The sequence below is a fragment of the Natator depressus genome, chromosome 2 (assembly GCF_965152275.1).
Source record: "Natator depressus isolate rNatDep1 chromosome 2, rNatDep2.hap1, whole genome shotgun sequence".
Taxonomy (NCBI): Eukaryota; Metazoa; Chordata; order Testudines; family Cheloniidae; genus Natator; species Natator depressus.
Genome location: NC_134235.1, coordinates 55,051,893 through 55,067,429, shown reverse-complemented (window position 1 = coordinate 55,067,429; position 15,537 = coordinate 55,051,893). Strand labels below are relative to the sequence as shown.

Here is a 15,537-nt window from a genome sequence, read left to right as displayed (position 1 = left end):
TTAGGCACTCATTTTTTAAAAATATTGGCCTTTTTAAATGAACAGTAAAATTTTCAAAAGTATGTAAGTTGCTTATGAGGGCCTAGGCTTCTAAGTAATGTAGGCACTTCTGAAAATTTTATCCAGTAACTCAAAACCGGGGATTTAGGAAACTTCAGTTCCATTCTCCCAATGTTGAGTATTCAGTCATAATGACAGGAAATACTGCTATCTATAATAGTTTTGTGGGCTGAAAGACGAGTACATTCATCAAGGTCTTTGTTTTAGAATGAACATGTCCTTTTCCATATTAGGCTGGTAACAACCCTTCCTTGGCCCCACACCCCCAAAGTGCACTTTCTTTCTAGTCTGAATTTGTTCAGCTTCAACTGCCAAGCAGATAAAATATCTGAGTCATAGCTACTATCTCTTGTGATCACAGCCCCATTGGACATCAGTAGAGCTATGAGCATACTACTGAGGGAAGAATCTAGCCCTATATGTGTCATTTTAACTTTAAAATCTTGATAATTTTAAAAGATATTTTGCTTAAAATTTTGAAAGATTTGAAAATGTGGAAAAATACTCCTTTTGGGAATATCTGTGGAGTTAATTCTGCTAACAACAGGAAAGGATAGCAATTCGGTTTGTGCTTAAAATGCACAGACAGTAATGGCATTTGCAAAATTTTAATTTTTTTATCTCGCTGTTTTAGGTTATAAAACAATATACATATTTTCCTGTAGGCTGCACTAATAGTGCCTGCACCAAACCATTGCAGTGAAGAAAATATATTCTTTGTAAATGTAGAAATGTACAATGGCAGCAGAACTTCTATTAAAATAATGAACCTGACTGTCCTCTCTCTGAAACTAGCGTAATGAAGAGTAGCCTTACAAAGAGTGGAGTTTCACTGATCTAAAACTTGCGTGAGGAGAGAATTTGGCCCCACTTTTTGTAGGAGAAATACCTTTATATTCACACCTGGGGGCAAAAAAGGATAAGCAGCCTGGGTTCATCTGACAAATTAAATTAATTTTTAAAGATCAGTTTGTCCCAAAATCCTGGATCTGCACAACCCCACATTTTGGGAATCTTCAAAGCAGGATATGGGATGAAATCCTGGCCCCATTGAAGTCAATGGCAAAACTCTTATTGTCTTCAGTGGGGCGTGGATTTCACCTATTGATTTTTCCATTTAGACCAATTTCTGACTCCTAACATGTAGATTGTAAGGGTAGGGGGAACCATGGTAGTCATTTAGTCCGACTTCTGCATAACACAGGCCATAGGACTTCATTGACTTAAATTCTGCTTCGAGTCCAAAACTGTGGTTGGACTAGAGCATATCTACCAGAAAAACATATAATGTTGATTTAAAAATGTCCAGTGATTGGAGAATCTACCACAGTCCTTGGTTATTCCAGTGGTTAATTACACTCTCTGTTAAAAATTGCACCTTATTTCTGGTTTGAATATGTCAAGCTTCAAGTTCCAGCCACTGAATTTTGTTATAACTTTGCCTGCTAGATTAAAGAGCCTTTTGTTATCAAATTTGTGTTTCCCATGTAGGGTGCTTGTAGACTGTGATGAAATCACCCCATTTTCTTCTTTGATAAGCCAACTAGATTGAGCTCATTGTGTCCTTCACAACAAAGCATGTTTTCTAATCCTTTAATCATTCCTGTGGCTCTTTTCTGAACCGTCTTCAATTTTTCAACATCCATCTTGAAATATGGACACCAGAACTGGACACAGTATTCCAATGGCAATCTCACAAGTGCCAAATACAGATGTAATATAGACTTTCTACTCAAGAGTTCCCCATTTATACATTCAAGGATTGCATTAGCTCTTATAGCTACAGCATTGCACTGTGAGCTCATGGTCAGTTGATTATCCACCATAACCACCGACTCTTTTTCAGTGTCAGTGCTTCCCAGGATAGAATCCCTCATCCAGTAAGTAGGGCCTCCAGTCTTTGTTTCTAGATGTTGGACTTTACATTTGGCCATATTGAAATGCATATTGTTTGCTTCATTGTTTGCCCCCAGTTTAGCAAATGACTCAGATCACTGTATATCACTTCTTCGTTATTTACAATTCTTCTAATCTTTGTGTCATGTGCAAACTTTATCAGTAACGCTTCTGTTTTCTTCCCGGTCATTGATACAAATATAAATAGCATAGGGCCAAGAAGCAGATCTTGGGACCTCACTAGTAACACAGACACATAATGATAATTCCTCCTTTAAATTAAATTTGGAGACCTATCAATTAGCCAGTTTTTAAGACATTTAATGTGTGCCATGTTCTCATTCAGAAACCACTTCTCATTTCTTCAGGCTGATTAAAATGACATGTTTCTTTGCAATTTTGCACACCACTTACTTAATTTTTGTGGACTAAAACATGAATGTAGTGGGTGATTTTATATAATTCCTGTTTCTGTTTTATCAGGCCAAGTAGGTAACTTGTTGAAATATGACTTTCACGGCTATTTAAGGTTGAAACAAAGAACATATAAAATAATGGGCCGTATTCTTCTCTTACAGCAATTTTACTTCAATTTAACTCCACAGATTTAGGCTTCATCTACTCTACAAAGTTTTGATGGCATAGCTGTTGGCTAGCAGTGTGAGAGACTCACACCTCCTAGTTGATACAGCTGTGCAGCAAAATTCCTGGTATAGATGCAGCTAAGCTGACTATGTTAGCATATCTAACGTTGTTCAGAGAGGTGGTTTAGCTGTGTTGGCAGAAAAACTCCTTCTGTTGGGTTATACTACATCTCCACTAGGGGTCTCTGTTGGCACAGCTCTACCAGCAAAACATTTGGATTGTAGACAAGCCCTCTAAAAGAGTTACACCTAATTTCCACTAGTGAATTTGAGAGGAGGCTCAGGCCCTATAAGTATTCTTCTGTGTTCAGTTTTTTATTACTGGAGATATGTGTTTAATAAAAACTTGCTTACTCTGAGCCTAACTTTTGACATTATGGGTTTGTGAGCTGGTGGAGTCTCTTCCAAGGTCCAAACAAACTACACACTTGTTTAAAAATGAAAAAGTTATCCCCTCTGTAATACAAATAAATAATGATAATGTCACTATAGGGTCTTCACTCACATTTCTTCTTCGCATTACACAAGCAGAACCTTTTGCTAGCCTATAGCAAATATACACCCTGCCCAACATTTTCAAAAGGGGCTGCTGATTTTAGGTGTCTCAAATTTTGACCAACTTGGAACACTTTTTGGGCCAGATTTTCAAAAGGTACAGATAGACAAAGATCTTTAGATGCATAAATACCTGTAAAAATTTGGCCCTTTGTGCCTTGATTTTTTAAGAACTGCTCAGTACTCAGAACACCGATCAAACTTAAAGGGAGCTGTGGGTGCTCCAGGCCCAGGTGTCCAAACTTGGGCACCCAGAAACTGCTCACACAAAATTAGAGACCACCTTTGAAAACTTGGTGGCAGATATTTTTCAGTAACAAAGTATAAGCATTTGCTGCAAAGATACAGCTGTTTACTACATTTGTTGCCATGTGCCATTGCCCTTCCCTCTTTGGTAATGAGTAACAAAGAAGTTGGGTTTACTGAAAGAACAAATGAATAGCTTCCCCAGTCCTTCATTCTTTCTCCCTGGAAACAAGTGCCTGGTTTATAGAATTAATCACAAAATAGGGAGTAGAAAATGTTTTGGGGCCCCTTGTTAATTCATCATACCACTACTCCAAACTGTGATATCTTTGAGCCACTTGACATGGAAGCTTCATTCAGAAACCACTTCCCATTTAAAATGACATATGTTTTGTAGCAATTTTTAACTCCACTTACTCATTAATTTTTGTGGATGAAAACATGAATATAGTGGGTGATTTTATATAATTCCTGTTTGTGTTTTATTAGGCCAGATAGGTAGCACAGAATCGGAACTAAAGAAGCTTGCCAAAGAAAATCCAGACCTCCAAGATGCTTATATAGCAAAACAGAAGCGCCTTAAGGTGAGTAAATTAATGGTATCCCACCGCTAAACTAATTGGTTGGTAATATTGGACTTCTCCTGGAATGATTCACCTGTCATTATCAGTGTGCTCATTCAGGGAGACAGCCCTGCAAAATGTTTAGCACTTCGTCTCCCATCCAGCAGAACACTTCAATACATGCTTAATTTAAAGAACCTTAATATGCCACTGACTTCAAAGTTAAGCCTGTACGTGAGTGCCTTGCTGGACTGAAGTGAGAGCACTCACCCCATTGCAGGATTAAGCACTCAGAGTATCTCCATGCTGGAAATAATTTTTTTCTGTTCTTTGAGTCGTTACTAATATGCGTATTGCCAATAGCTTCCACTTGGCTTTTAACTGTGATGGGAAAATGTGCACATTTTATGAATATGTACTGTAATCCCAAAATGAATCTTCTTCCGAAAGCACTAACTATAATATATATGTATGATTGTTTAAAACTGTAACCTATGTATATTTGCAGTCTAAGCTGCTGGACCATGATAATATAAAGTACCTGAAGAAAATACTTGATGAATTGGAAAAAGTTTTGGATCAGGTGGAGACTGAGTTACAAAGGAGAAATGAAGAAACACCAGGTAAGGGATTATTCCTGTTTAATTCTGTTGACAGTTATGTTTAACACAATTGATTCATCCAGATAGCAGCATTTGTTCTGTATGATACTTTTTGATGTATCCGTTTTAATTTATAGCCATCTAACTGCACTGAGCCTATCAAATATGGCTTTCAATACTAATTTAGTCTAATGCAATCTACTGTCATTAGGAGCATATATGAGCACTTTTAAGTGTGCTTTTGAGACCTTGATCACACATTTTCAGCATGATTAGCCACAACATTCCATACTGCTTTTAAAAAAACATTTCATAAATTGCTTGAGGTCCTAATTCAACATAACAAGTTCGTGCCTAACTTTAAACACGTCAGTAGGCCTCGTGCTTAAAGTTAGGCATATGCTTAAATACCATGCTGAATTTAAACCGTTGTGATGGAGATAGGTACATAACTGACAGTCCTGGAGATTAAAGGCCTCTAGTCACAGAACAAAAACACTGCAGAGCAGTGGCAGTGCAAGTTCCCTCACACTTTTGTGCCACTATGTCCTAACCTTAGCGGATCCTTTTTAAAGAAAGCTCATTCTCTGTGGTCATCCAGAGTCTGATCCAGCTCCCACAGAAATCAATGGGAGCCTCTCCTCTCACTTTACTGGGAGCTGGATCAAGCTCTCAATCCTTCACCCTTCTACTGAGACTACCAATAAGGATGCTAGTTGGTATTAACCGTGTTATGTAAAAGTGAACTCCTACTCACTGAGAACAGAACTCAGACAACTAGCTCACTTCACATAGACAGCAAATCAGAAGTCAGATGGTAACAGCTTTTAGTCTCTATCAATACAGGCCGGATTAAAACCAATGAATGATACAATAGTGAATAAATCTTTTGGCCAAATTCTGTACTGCCACAATGCCTGTGGAGTTACACGAGCAAAGAATTTCATCCCATTACCAAACCCTTGAGGATTCATCTATACTCTCTGGAATTTCATCGAGATGCTCTAGAGTTTCTTGCATTTGTAAACCATAATCAAGCCTAGAACTTTCTGGACTCCTTGTTGAAGAGTTACCCAAATTGCTTAAAAAACTGAATTCAGAAATCTTAATATCATTCTAGTGCTGAGAATGAGCTGTTTAACCAAATACAAACATTTTTATGACTGTTTCTCGTGGTTTTTCTTTCTTGAGATTCACTTCCAATTTCCTCTGTCTCCAAACTCCCCCCGCCCCCCACATCATGAATAGCAGCTCTAGTGATCAGATGATAACATTTCAGTGAACAAATGAGATGTACCAACATCACTTCGTGAGGTACTTTGTTTTCTCATAGAGATCTTTCATCCAAACAGTGACCTGGCATGACATCACTTAGTTTGAGATTTGACAAGAGTATAGCAGGGGAAGGGAGGTGGCATTTGGCTGCATGTCAGACTTCTGACAAATCAGATGCTTCTCTGAACTTCATCTAAGCTATCTAAACCTCTTGAGTCTGCAAATAGACCAGAAAAATCTCATGATTACAGGCTTTCTTATGAGATGTCTGGTTCTTGCTTTGGTTAGGCCATAGATACCATAAAAACATGTTTTCTCAATTCTCACAGTTCTTTCATTTTCGTGCTCTTCCCCACACCCTGGCTCCAGCTGGGATTGGAAGGGGTCATTCGGAAATTGAATTAGAAGGCTGGTTCTAAGTATTTCCCAGCCCAACCTCAAGCAGGTAAAACCACAACACACATGGGAAAGTGTGTTCTCATGAGACTTCCAATGCAGTTTTATGAGTCTTCTTTACTGAAGTAATTAGCTCATTTCCATTTCACAATGTATGTTACTTTCAGCAAGATAAGAATAAGCTTAAATGTGTGGGTGCCCATCTGAACCAAACCTCCAGACAGTTCGGATTTCACTTCTCACTGTTGGTCAGAATCCTAAACAAAAATAAAGATTAATGTGCAGAATTATAAAGCCCATTTTTAATATACAGTAAAAGCTTTGTTATCTGGCGTGTTGGGGGAATGAGGGTTCTGGCTAGTCAAATATTCCGATCAACTAAGAGTTATACTTACCAATGCGAGTTGTGGAGCCAGCACTCGGGGTGGGGGCAGTGCACAGAGCTGTCTGACTGCACCTCTGCCTAGGAGTAACAGGGACATGTCGCTGCTTGAGGTGAGCACCACCTGGATCTGGACACCTGGCTGCAACCCTATCAGAAATGATGGTTTTTAGAGCTTTCCAGTTGGGAAAGTGCCAGATAACACAGCTTTGACTGTATTGTTTTTCGTTTTTCTTCCTGTTCTAATCCCTTTCATATTTTTGATCTCCTTTTCTACCTGTTTATTCTATCTCTCTGACTTTCCAGCTATAGATTCATAGATATTAAGGCCAGAAGGGACCATTAGATCAGCTAGTCAGACTTCCTGTGTAACACAAGCTATAGAATTTCATGTAGTTACCCTGTATGGAGCCCAATGAACTTGTGTTTAAGTAAAGCATATCTTCCAGACAGACATCCAGTTTTGATCGGAAGACTTCAAGAGACAGAGAATCACCACTTCCTTTGGTAGTTCCAATAGCTAATCATCCTCACTGCTTTAAAAAAAAAGTGCCTTATTTCTAATTTGAATTTGTCTGTCTTTAACTTCTAGTCACTGGTTCTTGTTATTCCTTTTACTACTAGATTAAAGAGCCCTGTAGAACTGGGTATTTTCTCCCTGTGAATGTACTTGTATACCACAATGAAGTCACCTCTCAATCTGTCTCTGACCTTCTATTCCTTCCTTTTACTACTCCAATCTCTCCCTCCCTCCTAGTCTTCTTCCTCACACAAGTCTCCTGCTCACACAGTTAGCTGCTTAGATCTTCCCTTTTATTCTTCTTTTGTAAGGATTAACTTCCACATTTCTCTTCAGCTGCACAGAACTGATTCCCTCCCAGCACAGGTCTCTCTCCCCAGCCTTCTAGATATAACCACAGATCTCCCTGGCTCAGAGAGCATATACTTATTTTGATTTGAAAAATACAGCAGAGAGCATTGTATTTCACTTGAGCATTTCCACTTGAGATCTAAGCAGAATGTAACTTGCTGACTGGGTCATAGGAGGGCAATTAGGGGACTTCTAGTTAAATTGGCAATTCTGAAAAAATTACTGTCAGATCTTAAAAGTTCTGGGTAGGCCATGGGTCAATGCAGAGCTCCTCTAATGGCCAGATCAACAGGTTAATTTTCTTTTGCTTGGAAAATTTTCATCAGATGTAAGCAGCTCCTATTTGAGTTTTTTTAAATAGTGTCATCCTGTTTGTGTTATTCTATCACGCCTTTGCCAGCAGGACCTGCAGCCCTTGTAGTTCCCTTGTTTCCCTTCACCTCTATTGAATTAATTTAGTCTTGAGAAAATTTAATCGGGAGCAAAAAAATGAGTCTTAAAGTACCAAACTGAAGTGTGGATCTTACTGGGCAACTGGGAGGTAGACTTTGCAGCATTGTATAGACTATGGAAGGGGTTGGAGAAGGAAGTTAGCTATTAAATCAGATTTTTAAAAGTACTATTGTTATTTATGAATCTGTTTATGTACTAGCAGTAAACATACATGTAATAGACCAGGCAGCCTTCCACATACCTTGTACTTTGTTAGCTCCTAATTCTTTGTGTGTTTATCTCTGATTAGAAGATGGACAGCAGCCTTGGCTGTGTGGCGAATTCTTTAGTTTGGCAGATGTATCACTTGCTGTTACATTACATCGCCTGAAGTTTCTGGGGTTTGCAAGAAGAAACTGGGGAAATGGAAAACGACCCAACTTGGAAGCCTATTATGAACGTGTCTTGAAGAGAAAAACATTTAACAAAGTTTTAGGACATGTCAACAACATATTAATCTCAGCAGTTCTGCCAACTGCGTTCCGGGTGGCCAAGAAAAGGGCACCAAGAGTTCTTGGTACGACCATGTTGGTTGGCTTGCTAGCGGGAATGGGTTATTTTGCTTTCATGTGTCTTCGGAAGAGATTTGTCAACATGATGTTATCAATTAGAACAAGACAACCTTATTTTTAAACTCTAATTTGCCTGATTGTGGGTGGGGAACACCTCTAACCCCTAGGAAAATCTCCAAGATAAACATATATGAAAGATTCATGGAGCAGAACATTGTCACAGAATAATAGTCTCCTACAATGACATACATGTATTGGAAAAGCTGAAATACTTGTAGATAATAAATGTTATGGGGACAATAAAGAAAATAAAATATGTTCTTTTCAGATGAGGAACTGTAGATCCTGTGGCAATGTTTTCTTAGAAGAATCCTTGTTTCTGTCTCTTTTACCAAATGACTGATGTAATTTTAGAACTTTTATTCAATTGGTATTCATGCAGCAATGCGACAGGTGGTCATTGAGGGTGAAATTCTTCAGTGTGCAGAAGACCAGCACAAGTCCTGGGCTCCGCTTGAGCCCTGAAAACAGGATTTAAGTGGGACTTAAGTGGCCCATAGTCCTTGTGCCTGTCCTTTGCATGGGAGAGAATTTCACCAAGATCAACTGCCATTGATTTGCAATGGGGCCATTATGACTGTCTTAGGAAATAGCCCTATAGGGCCAGGTTTTCATATGGAGGTTCAAATAGTACCATGAGTTTCATTTATTTGGGAAGATACCTGAAGTGGGTGTGTTAAAATCAGCTAATTTGGGAAGACATAAGAGGAGATTTTTTTAAAGGGATAACTAGCCGGTAGGCTCTCAACTCCCATTGAGATTCAGGCACCTAACTTCCACTTGTCCCTTTGAAAATCCCCTTCATGGGCTGTGTGCACTCAAATAACCAATTTGCCTACATACCTTGGATATTTTTGCCTACAAATTAGGTGGGTGTAATTGTATGTAAGTAATTACATGTGTGAAAATATTGCCCATTAAGTGCCACAGCCTATCGGAAAATATCTTATCCACTAAAAATAGCTTTATATATGAGTAAGATTTTCTGAGGATAGCTTCATGTTTGTTTGTTTTTTTATTAGTGGAAAAGAGTCAGCCATCTGTCAAGTTTGATTGGCTAACAAAAAGATTCAAAGTGGGTAATTCTCCAGCCTGGTCTACTTATTTACTGAGAGGTTACAACTTGGTGAAAATGAGTGAAAATTGTTTGTACAACCTGGGAATAGCAAATTTGTATTGCAGTTTCTTCATAAAGCTACAATTTGGATTTGAAGAAACAATGTAAATAACACAGATGCTTTAATGCAATCCACCAGTCAATGGCTACTGATGGATGCATTGTTCAACCTGACCCAACTCCCTGTCATTCCTGTGGCAGTTGTGCACCTATCTGAGGCCAGATTTTGTTTGTGTGTCAGTCAGTGGCCTGACAGGAAGCACAAACTACCATAAGTCAGACCTAGCAAGATTTCTAGCTCATTTGTGAAGACCCAGAATGTTTCAAGAATTTTGGATTTATATCTGAACCAAAACGCATCTGAAGTTTTTGAAGTTTGGCTATCAGTAACTAGTAGACAGGGGTATTCTATCTGCTACCCAAGATCCATAAACCTGGAAACCTTGGATGCCCCATCATCTCAGGCATCGGCACTCTTACAGCAGGATAATTTGGCTATTTGGACCCTCTTCTCAGACCCTACGCTACCAGCACTCCTAGCAATCTTCGAGACACCACCAACTTCTTGAGGAAACTACAGTGCATTGGTGATCTTTCTGAAAACACCATCTTGGCCACCATGGATGTAGAAGCTCTTTACACCAATATTCCACATGAGGATGGACTATAAGCTGTCAAGAACAGTATCCCTGATGAGGCCACAGCATGCCTGGTGGCTGAGCTTTGTGACTTTGTCCTCACCCACAACCATTTCAGATTTGGGGACAACTTATACCTTCAAGTCAGTGGCACTGCTATGGGTACCTGCATGGCCTCACAGTATGCCACCATTTTTATGGCTGACTTAGAACAACGCTTCCTCAGCTTTTGTCCCGTAGCGCCCCTCCTCAACTTGCACTACATTGATGACATCTTCACCATATGGACCCACGGGAAGGAGGCCCTTGAAGAATTCCACCTGGATTTCAACAACTTCCACCCCACCATCAACCTCAGCCTGGACCAGTCCACACAAGAGACCCAATTCCTGGACACTACAGTGCAAATAAGTGATGGTCACATAAACACCACCCTATATCGGAAACCTACTGACCGCTATACTTATCTACCTGCCTCCAGCTTCATCCAGGACACATCACACGATCCATTGTCTACAGCCAAGCCCTAAGACACAACTGCATTTGCTCCAATCCCTCAGACAGAGACAAACACCTACAAGATCTCTATCAAGCATTCTTAAAACTACAGTACCCACCTGGGGAAGTGAGGAAAGAGATTGACAGAGCGAGACGGGTACCCAGAAATCACCTACTAGAGGACAGGCCCAACAAAGAAAATAACAGAACACCACTGGCCATCACGTACAGCCCCCAGCTAAAACCTCTCCAGCACATTATCAACGATCTACAACCTACCCTGGAAAATGATCCCTCACTCTCACAGATCTTGGGAGGCAGGCCAGTCCTCACTTACAGAAAGCCTCCCAACCTGAAGCAAATACTCACCAGCAACTACACACCACACCACAGAAACACTACCCAGGAACCAATCCCTGTAGCAAATCTCATTGCCTACTCTGTCCCCATATCTACTCTAGCGACACCATCAGAGGACCCAACCACATCAGCCACACCATCAGAGGCTCATTCACCTGCACATCTACTAATGTTATATATGACATCATGTGCCAGCAATGCCCCTCTGCCATGTACATTGGCCAAACCGGACAGTCCCTACGTAAAAGAATAGATGGACACAAATCGGACATCAGGAATGGTAACATACAAAAGCCAGTAGGAGAACACTTCAATCTTCCTGGACATTCTCTAACAGATTTAAAAGTAGCTATACTTGAACAAAAAAACTTCAGAAACAGACTTCAAAGAGAAACAGCAGAACTAAAATTCATTTGCAAATTTAACACCATTAATTTGGGCCTGAATAGGGACTGGGAGTGGCTGGCTCATTAAAAAAGCAGCTTTGCCTCTCCTGGAATTGACACCTCCTCAGCTATTATTAGGAGTGGACTACATCCACCCTGATCGAATTGGCCCTGTCAGCACTCGTTCTCCACTTGTGAGGTAACTCCCTTCTCTTCATGTGTCAGTATAATAATGCCTGCATCTGTAATTTTCACTCCATGCATCTGATGAAGTGGGTTCTAGCCCATGAAAGCTTATGCCCAAGTAAATCTGTTAGTCTTTAATGTGCCACCGGACTCATTGTTGTTTTAGTAGACAAAATGTTACTGTAATATCTAGTAATGGGCCTGAATCAAACTCCTATATCCCAATGCCCACAAACTTTAGTTGTTTGCTGTGGTCTATCTCTAGTAATGTCTGGTTGAATTCTAATCGTCATTTGAAATGAGCAGATATGGATTTTACCTGGATAGTTTTGGTGTCAAGCAGATGCTGAAAGGGATAATTTGTTTATTGAACATTGCTGGTTATAATTTAACAGTGTTAAATGTTTAACAAAAGATGGCCCAAATCTTACTGCTTCTTTTCATTAGTAAGAAACATTCATACATAGGAAACAACACTTTTTGTTTGTTTGTCTGTTGATGGTAAAAGACAGTTTCATATAATTCATTTAATGACCCAATTGTTTTGGACATCTTGATAAATTGAATGTGCTCTGTTTACAAAAACTTAGCATCGCTAGAGTAAATTTAATCCAGTAACACTGTTAATGTTTTGTTAGCTTTAAATGACTCTTGCTTTGTTGTTTGTGTATTGCAGCATATCTCTATTGACTTTGTATCTGGCAAATTCCACAAAGCAATGTGCATCACTGGATGCTTCAGTAGCATGTCATATTTCTGAGGAGTTTGAAAGTATAACATTAAAATATCTGTTCAAGTCATTCTAAAATTAACATTAATTTAAATATGGACTATGCAGAATGAATTTCACCTTCTTTCCCTTCATAAAGTCGTCTTCCTAGAGAAACGTTTTCTGTTAGCACAAGTGTCCAGCCCACACTACCAATTTGTATGTATATTTATGATGAAGACTAATGATTGGTCAGGCTGTATAGTTTCACTCCCTGTTATCTATCCTTGATCTTTAGTGCCCTTGAGATTACACACATTCATTGCCTGCCAACAGCAGCATGTACTGCTGGGAAGACCTGAAATGACCACCAGATGTCAGTACTCTGCTAGGGCTGCACTTTGAGAATCCAGTTGAATTGTCATTGAAACTCTCACAAATTAAACATTTCTGCTCTCGATCTGAGACAAAGGGAGTATCCTCCTCAGGGTAGCTAGTGTGGTTAAAAATGGTGTGACACAATTTATTTGTCATGTGATTTCAAACTGTTCTCAAACCTGGAATATTTATTGAATGACATAGTTTCTATAGTAAATATGTAGTGGCCTATGTAATTTGAGATTGTCTACCAGAGGGCAGAGTTAAAACAACACTTCACATTAACATGAACACTGAGTAGCAGGGAAATATATCTACCTGAATGAACACTTTATGGATAACACTATTCAGGAAAGTTCAGGTTGCTAGGTAGAGCATAAGTGTATCACTAAAACTGTAATACTAAGTAGCTTTTGTTAGCCTTATGATTAACTACTTGATAGGCTACTCATTCTCACTGTGCTAAAGTGCTCTTCATCATGGCTGAAATCCACTCCTGTACAGAGGGCCAATAAAAGACCTATCACATAACGTAAGACCTCAACGTAGGGCTGATGTGGGATTTAAGCGTGCATTGACCTTGTGAGAACCCTGTGCACAGGGGTGAATTTCACCTTGTATTTGTAAAGTTGCTTGTCTTTTAGCCCAATTTCTTTCCAGCAGTGATTAGTACTGCTTCCTGTGACCATTTTGTAGTTTGGATGCTCTCCTCTTTTGATTTTCTTATACCGTTTTCTCTCCATATGTCACACAGCTGATGTACAGTAGTATGCTAGTATTTTTTTTGTATCTCATGCTTGTATTTGGGCTCAGAAAAATAAATGTGGGACGTGAAATGATGTTCTAGAGTAATGCATTTCCTTTGGTTTAACAAAACTGAGCATGTTTGAGAAGCACAAGGTTTTCCTGTAAAGTGAAATTATTTAGGCTGAGGCTGTTCAAGGAATTAAGCCACATAAATTTACAATTTATGTGTCATTCAAGAGACAGTTGTACACTGAGTTTGTGCACATATGTGGAAATAACATAGTTACAATTACATTGCTCCCTGATTGGCTGAACCTATCTAATATACTAAGGAGGGTCAGCAGAAGCCATTTCAATATGTTTCTTCAGAAGGAGAGGCTATATTTTGTGTGCTCTCTGAGAGAATGAGAAAATTACTAACTTCCCTTTTAGGGTCTGGTCTGATAATCTTTGCTTACATCATAATTTGCATTACAATAGTGTTTACAGGGCCCCAACTAAAACCACAGCCCCTTTGCACTAGACATTGTATAAACACATGGTGAGAGAAGAGTTCCTGCCCTGAAGAGCTTATACACTAAATAGACAAGAAGGGAAACAGGCACTCAAAGGTGACATGACTTGCCCAAGGTCACACAGCAAGTCAGTACAGAACCATATCTCCTGCCTCTCACACCATGTCTCTCTAACATGAGTAATTTGTGATCACATGAATAGATCCTATGGACATCAGTGGAAATATTTGGGACTAGGGATTGTTCATGTAAATAAAGGTTACAGATTTCCATCCTTATTTTTTAAGGGGCTTGAGTCTTAGTTTTACACCAGCAGCCACTCACTACAGCTGATGGCACACGTCTCTGCCCCAGGGCACTGACAGAGGCAACAGCAGACCAGAGCTGTGTGATGTTCCCGACTGCAATGGTGGTGGGTGCTTACTGTCCTAATGCCCTAGATTAGATTATGGGTACAGTGCTCACCCTACCTCTGACAGGCTCCACAAGGGCAAATGCGGCAACTCAAGTTCAGTTGGGACTAATTAACTCACTGAGTAACTGGGAGGCAGTTAATTAAGCAGGGAAGCACCTGGGCATGAGGAACAGCCCCCAGACAGACAGGGCTCCCAAAGGGAGGGGTTTTGGGGGGACCTGGTGAGGGGGCTCACCAGAAAGGGAAATCAAGGAAGAATGCTCCTGGGTCTGAAAGTGGTGATGCTGCACAGGACTGCCAAATAGCATTTCAGGGTGAGGGTCGCTGCCACAAAGACTTTTAAGGGGTAGCAGGTTGCCATCTGCCAAAGTTGCTAAAGACAATAGCAGGTCCCCAATCCTTCTGTACATGGAGCCAACATAGAGTACAATGTTGGCACTTAACAAAGACAACATAACGTAGGTGTGATGGTGTCATGTGAAGGTGTGTGAGGGAAAGGCTTGGTGGGTGGGTTGGTTTGTGTGATGAAAAAGGGACACAAGACCTGATGGGGACCTCACTAGATCCGGAGAGCTTAGATAAGTATCCAAACATTTGTTTAACAACATCTGCTCCCACTGAAGTCAAAACAGCATTCTGCTTCACACTTGCAGAGATTCTCCAGACACAAGGAGTATTTCCCAGTAGTAATCTCTGACCTCTTTAGGTTTACTTTGCACCACATAGAGAGAATCTGGCCCACAGACCAAACCATCAATTTGGGAAACACGGAGGAAACATGGTGTTGTGGGAATATTGATAGCATCTAGGCTAAGCACTTCTGGAACTCTAACCTGTTTTTAATTTGAACAGACTACTGCAGTCAATTGAAGAGAAGCAAATTGTCACACACACCTACCTGCCTTGTGCTGACAGCAAAGGAGGTGTATGGATAACTGTGGAAACCAAATGATCTGGAAAGAGAGAATAAAATGGATTCTTTCAATTCTTGGAGCATCATACAAGCAAAATTGTTGACTAAAATCCAATCATGT

General features: G+C 39.9%; 1 protein-coding gene across 4 annotated transcripts in view; it reads left to right on the top strand.

Annotated features, from left to right (window-relative positions):
- The window catches only part of GDAP1 (ganglioside induced differentiation associated protein 1), a 52,934-nt gene extending 39,283 nt beyond the window's left edge, over positions 1-13,651 (top strand). For all 4 annotated transcript variants that reach the window (XM_074944218.1, XM_074944216.1, XM_074944217.1 and 1 more), the window contains exons 4-6: positions 3,891-3,985; positions 4,473-4,587; positions 8,233-13,651. In XM_074944218.1, coding sequence (XP_074800319.1) covers positions 3,891-3,985; positions 4,473-4,587; positions 8,233-8,615 — 593 coding nt within the window. In that variant the 3' untranslated portion in view covers positions 8,616-13,651. The remainder of the gene's footprint in view (positions 1-3,890; positions 3,986-4,472; positions 4,588-8,232) is intronic.
- The last annotated feature ends 1,886 nt before the right edge of the window (positions 13,652-15,537 follow it).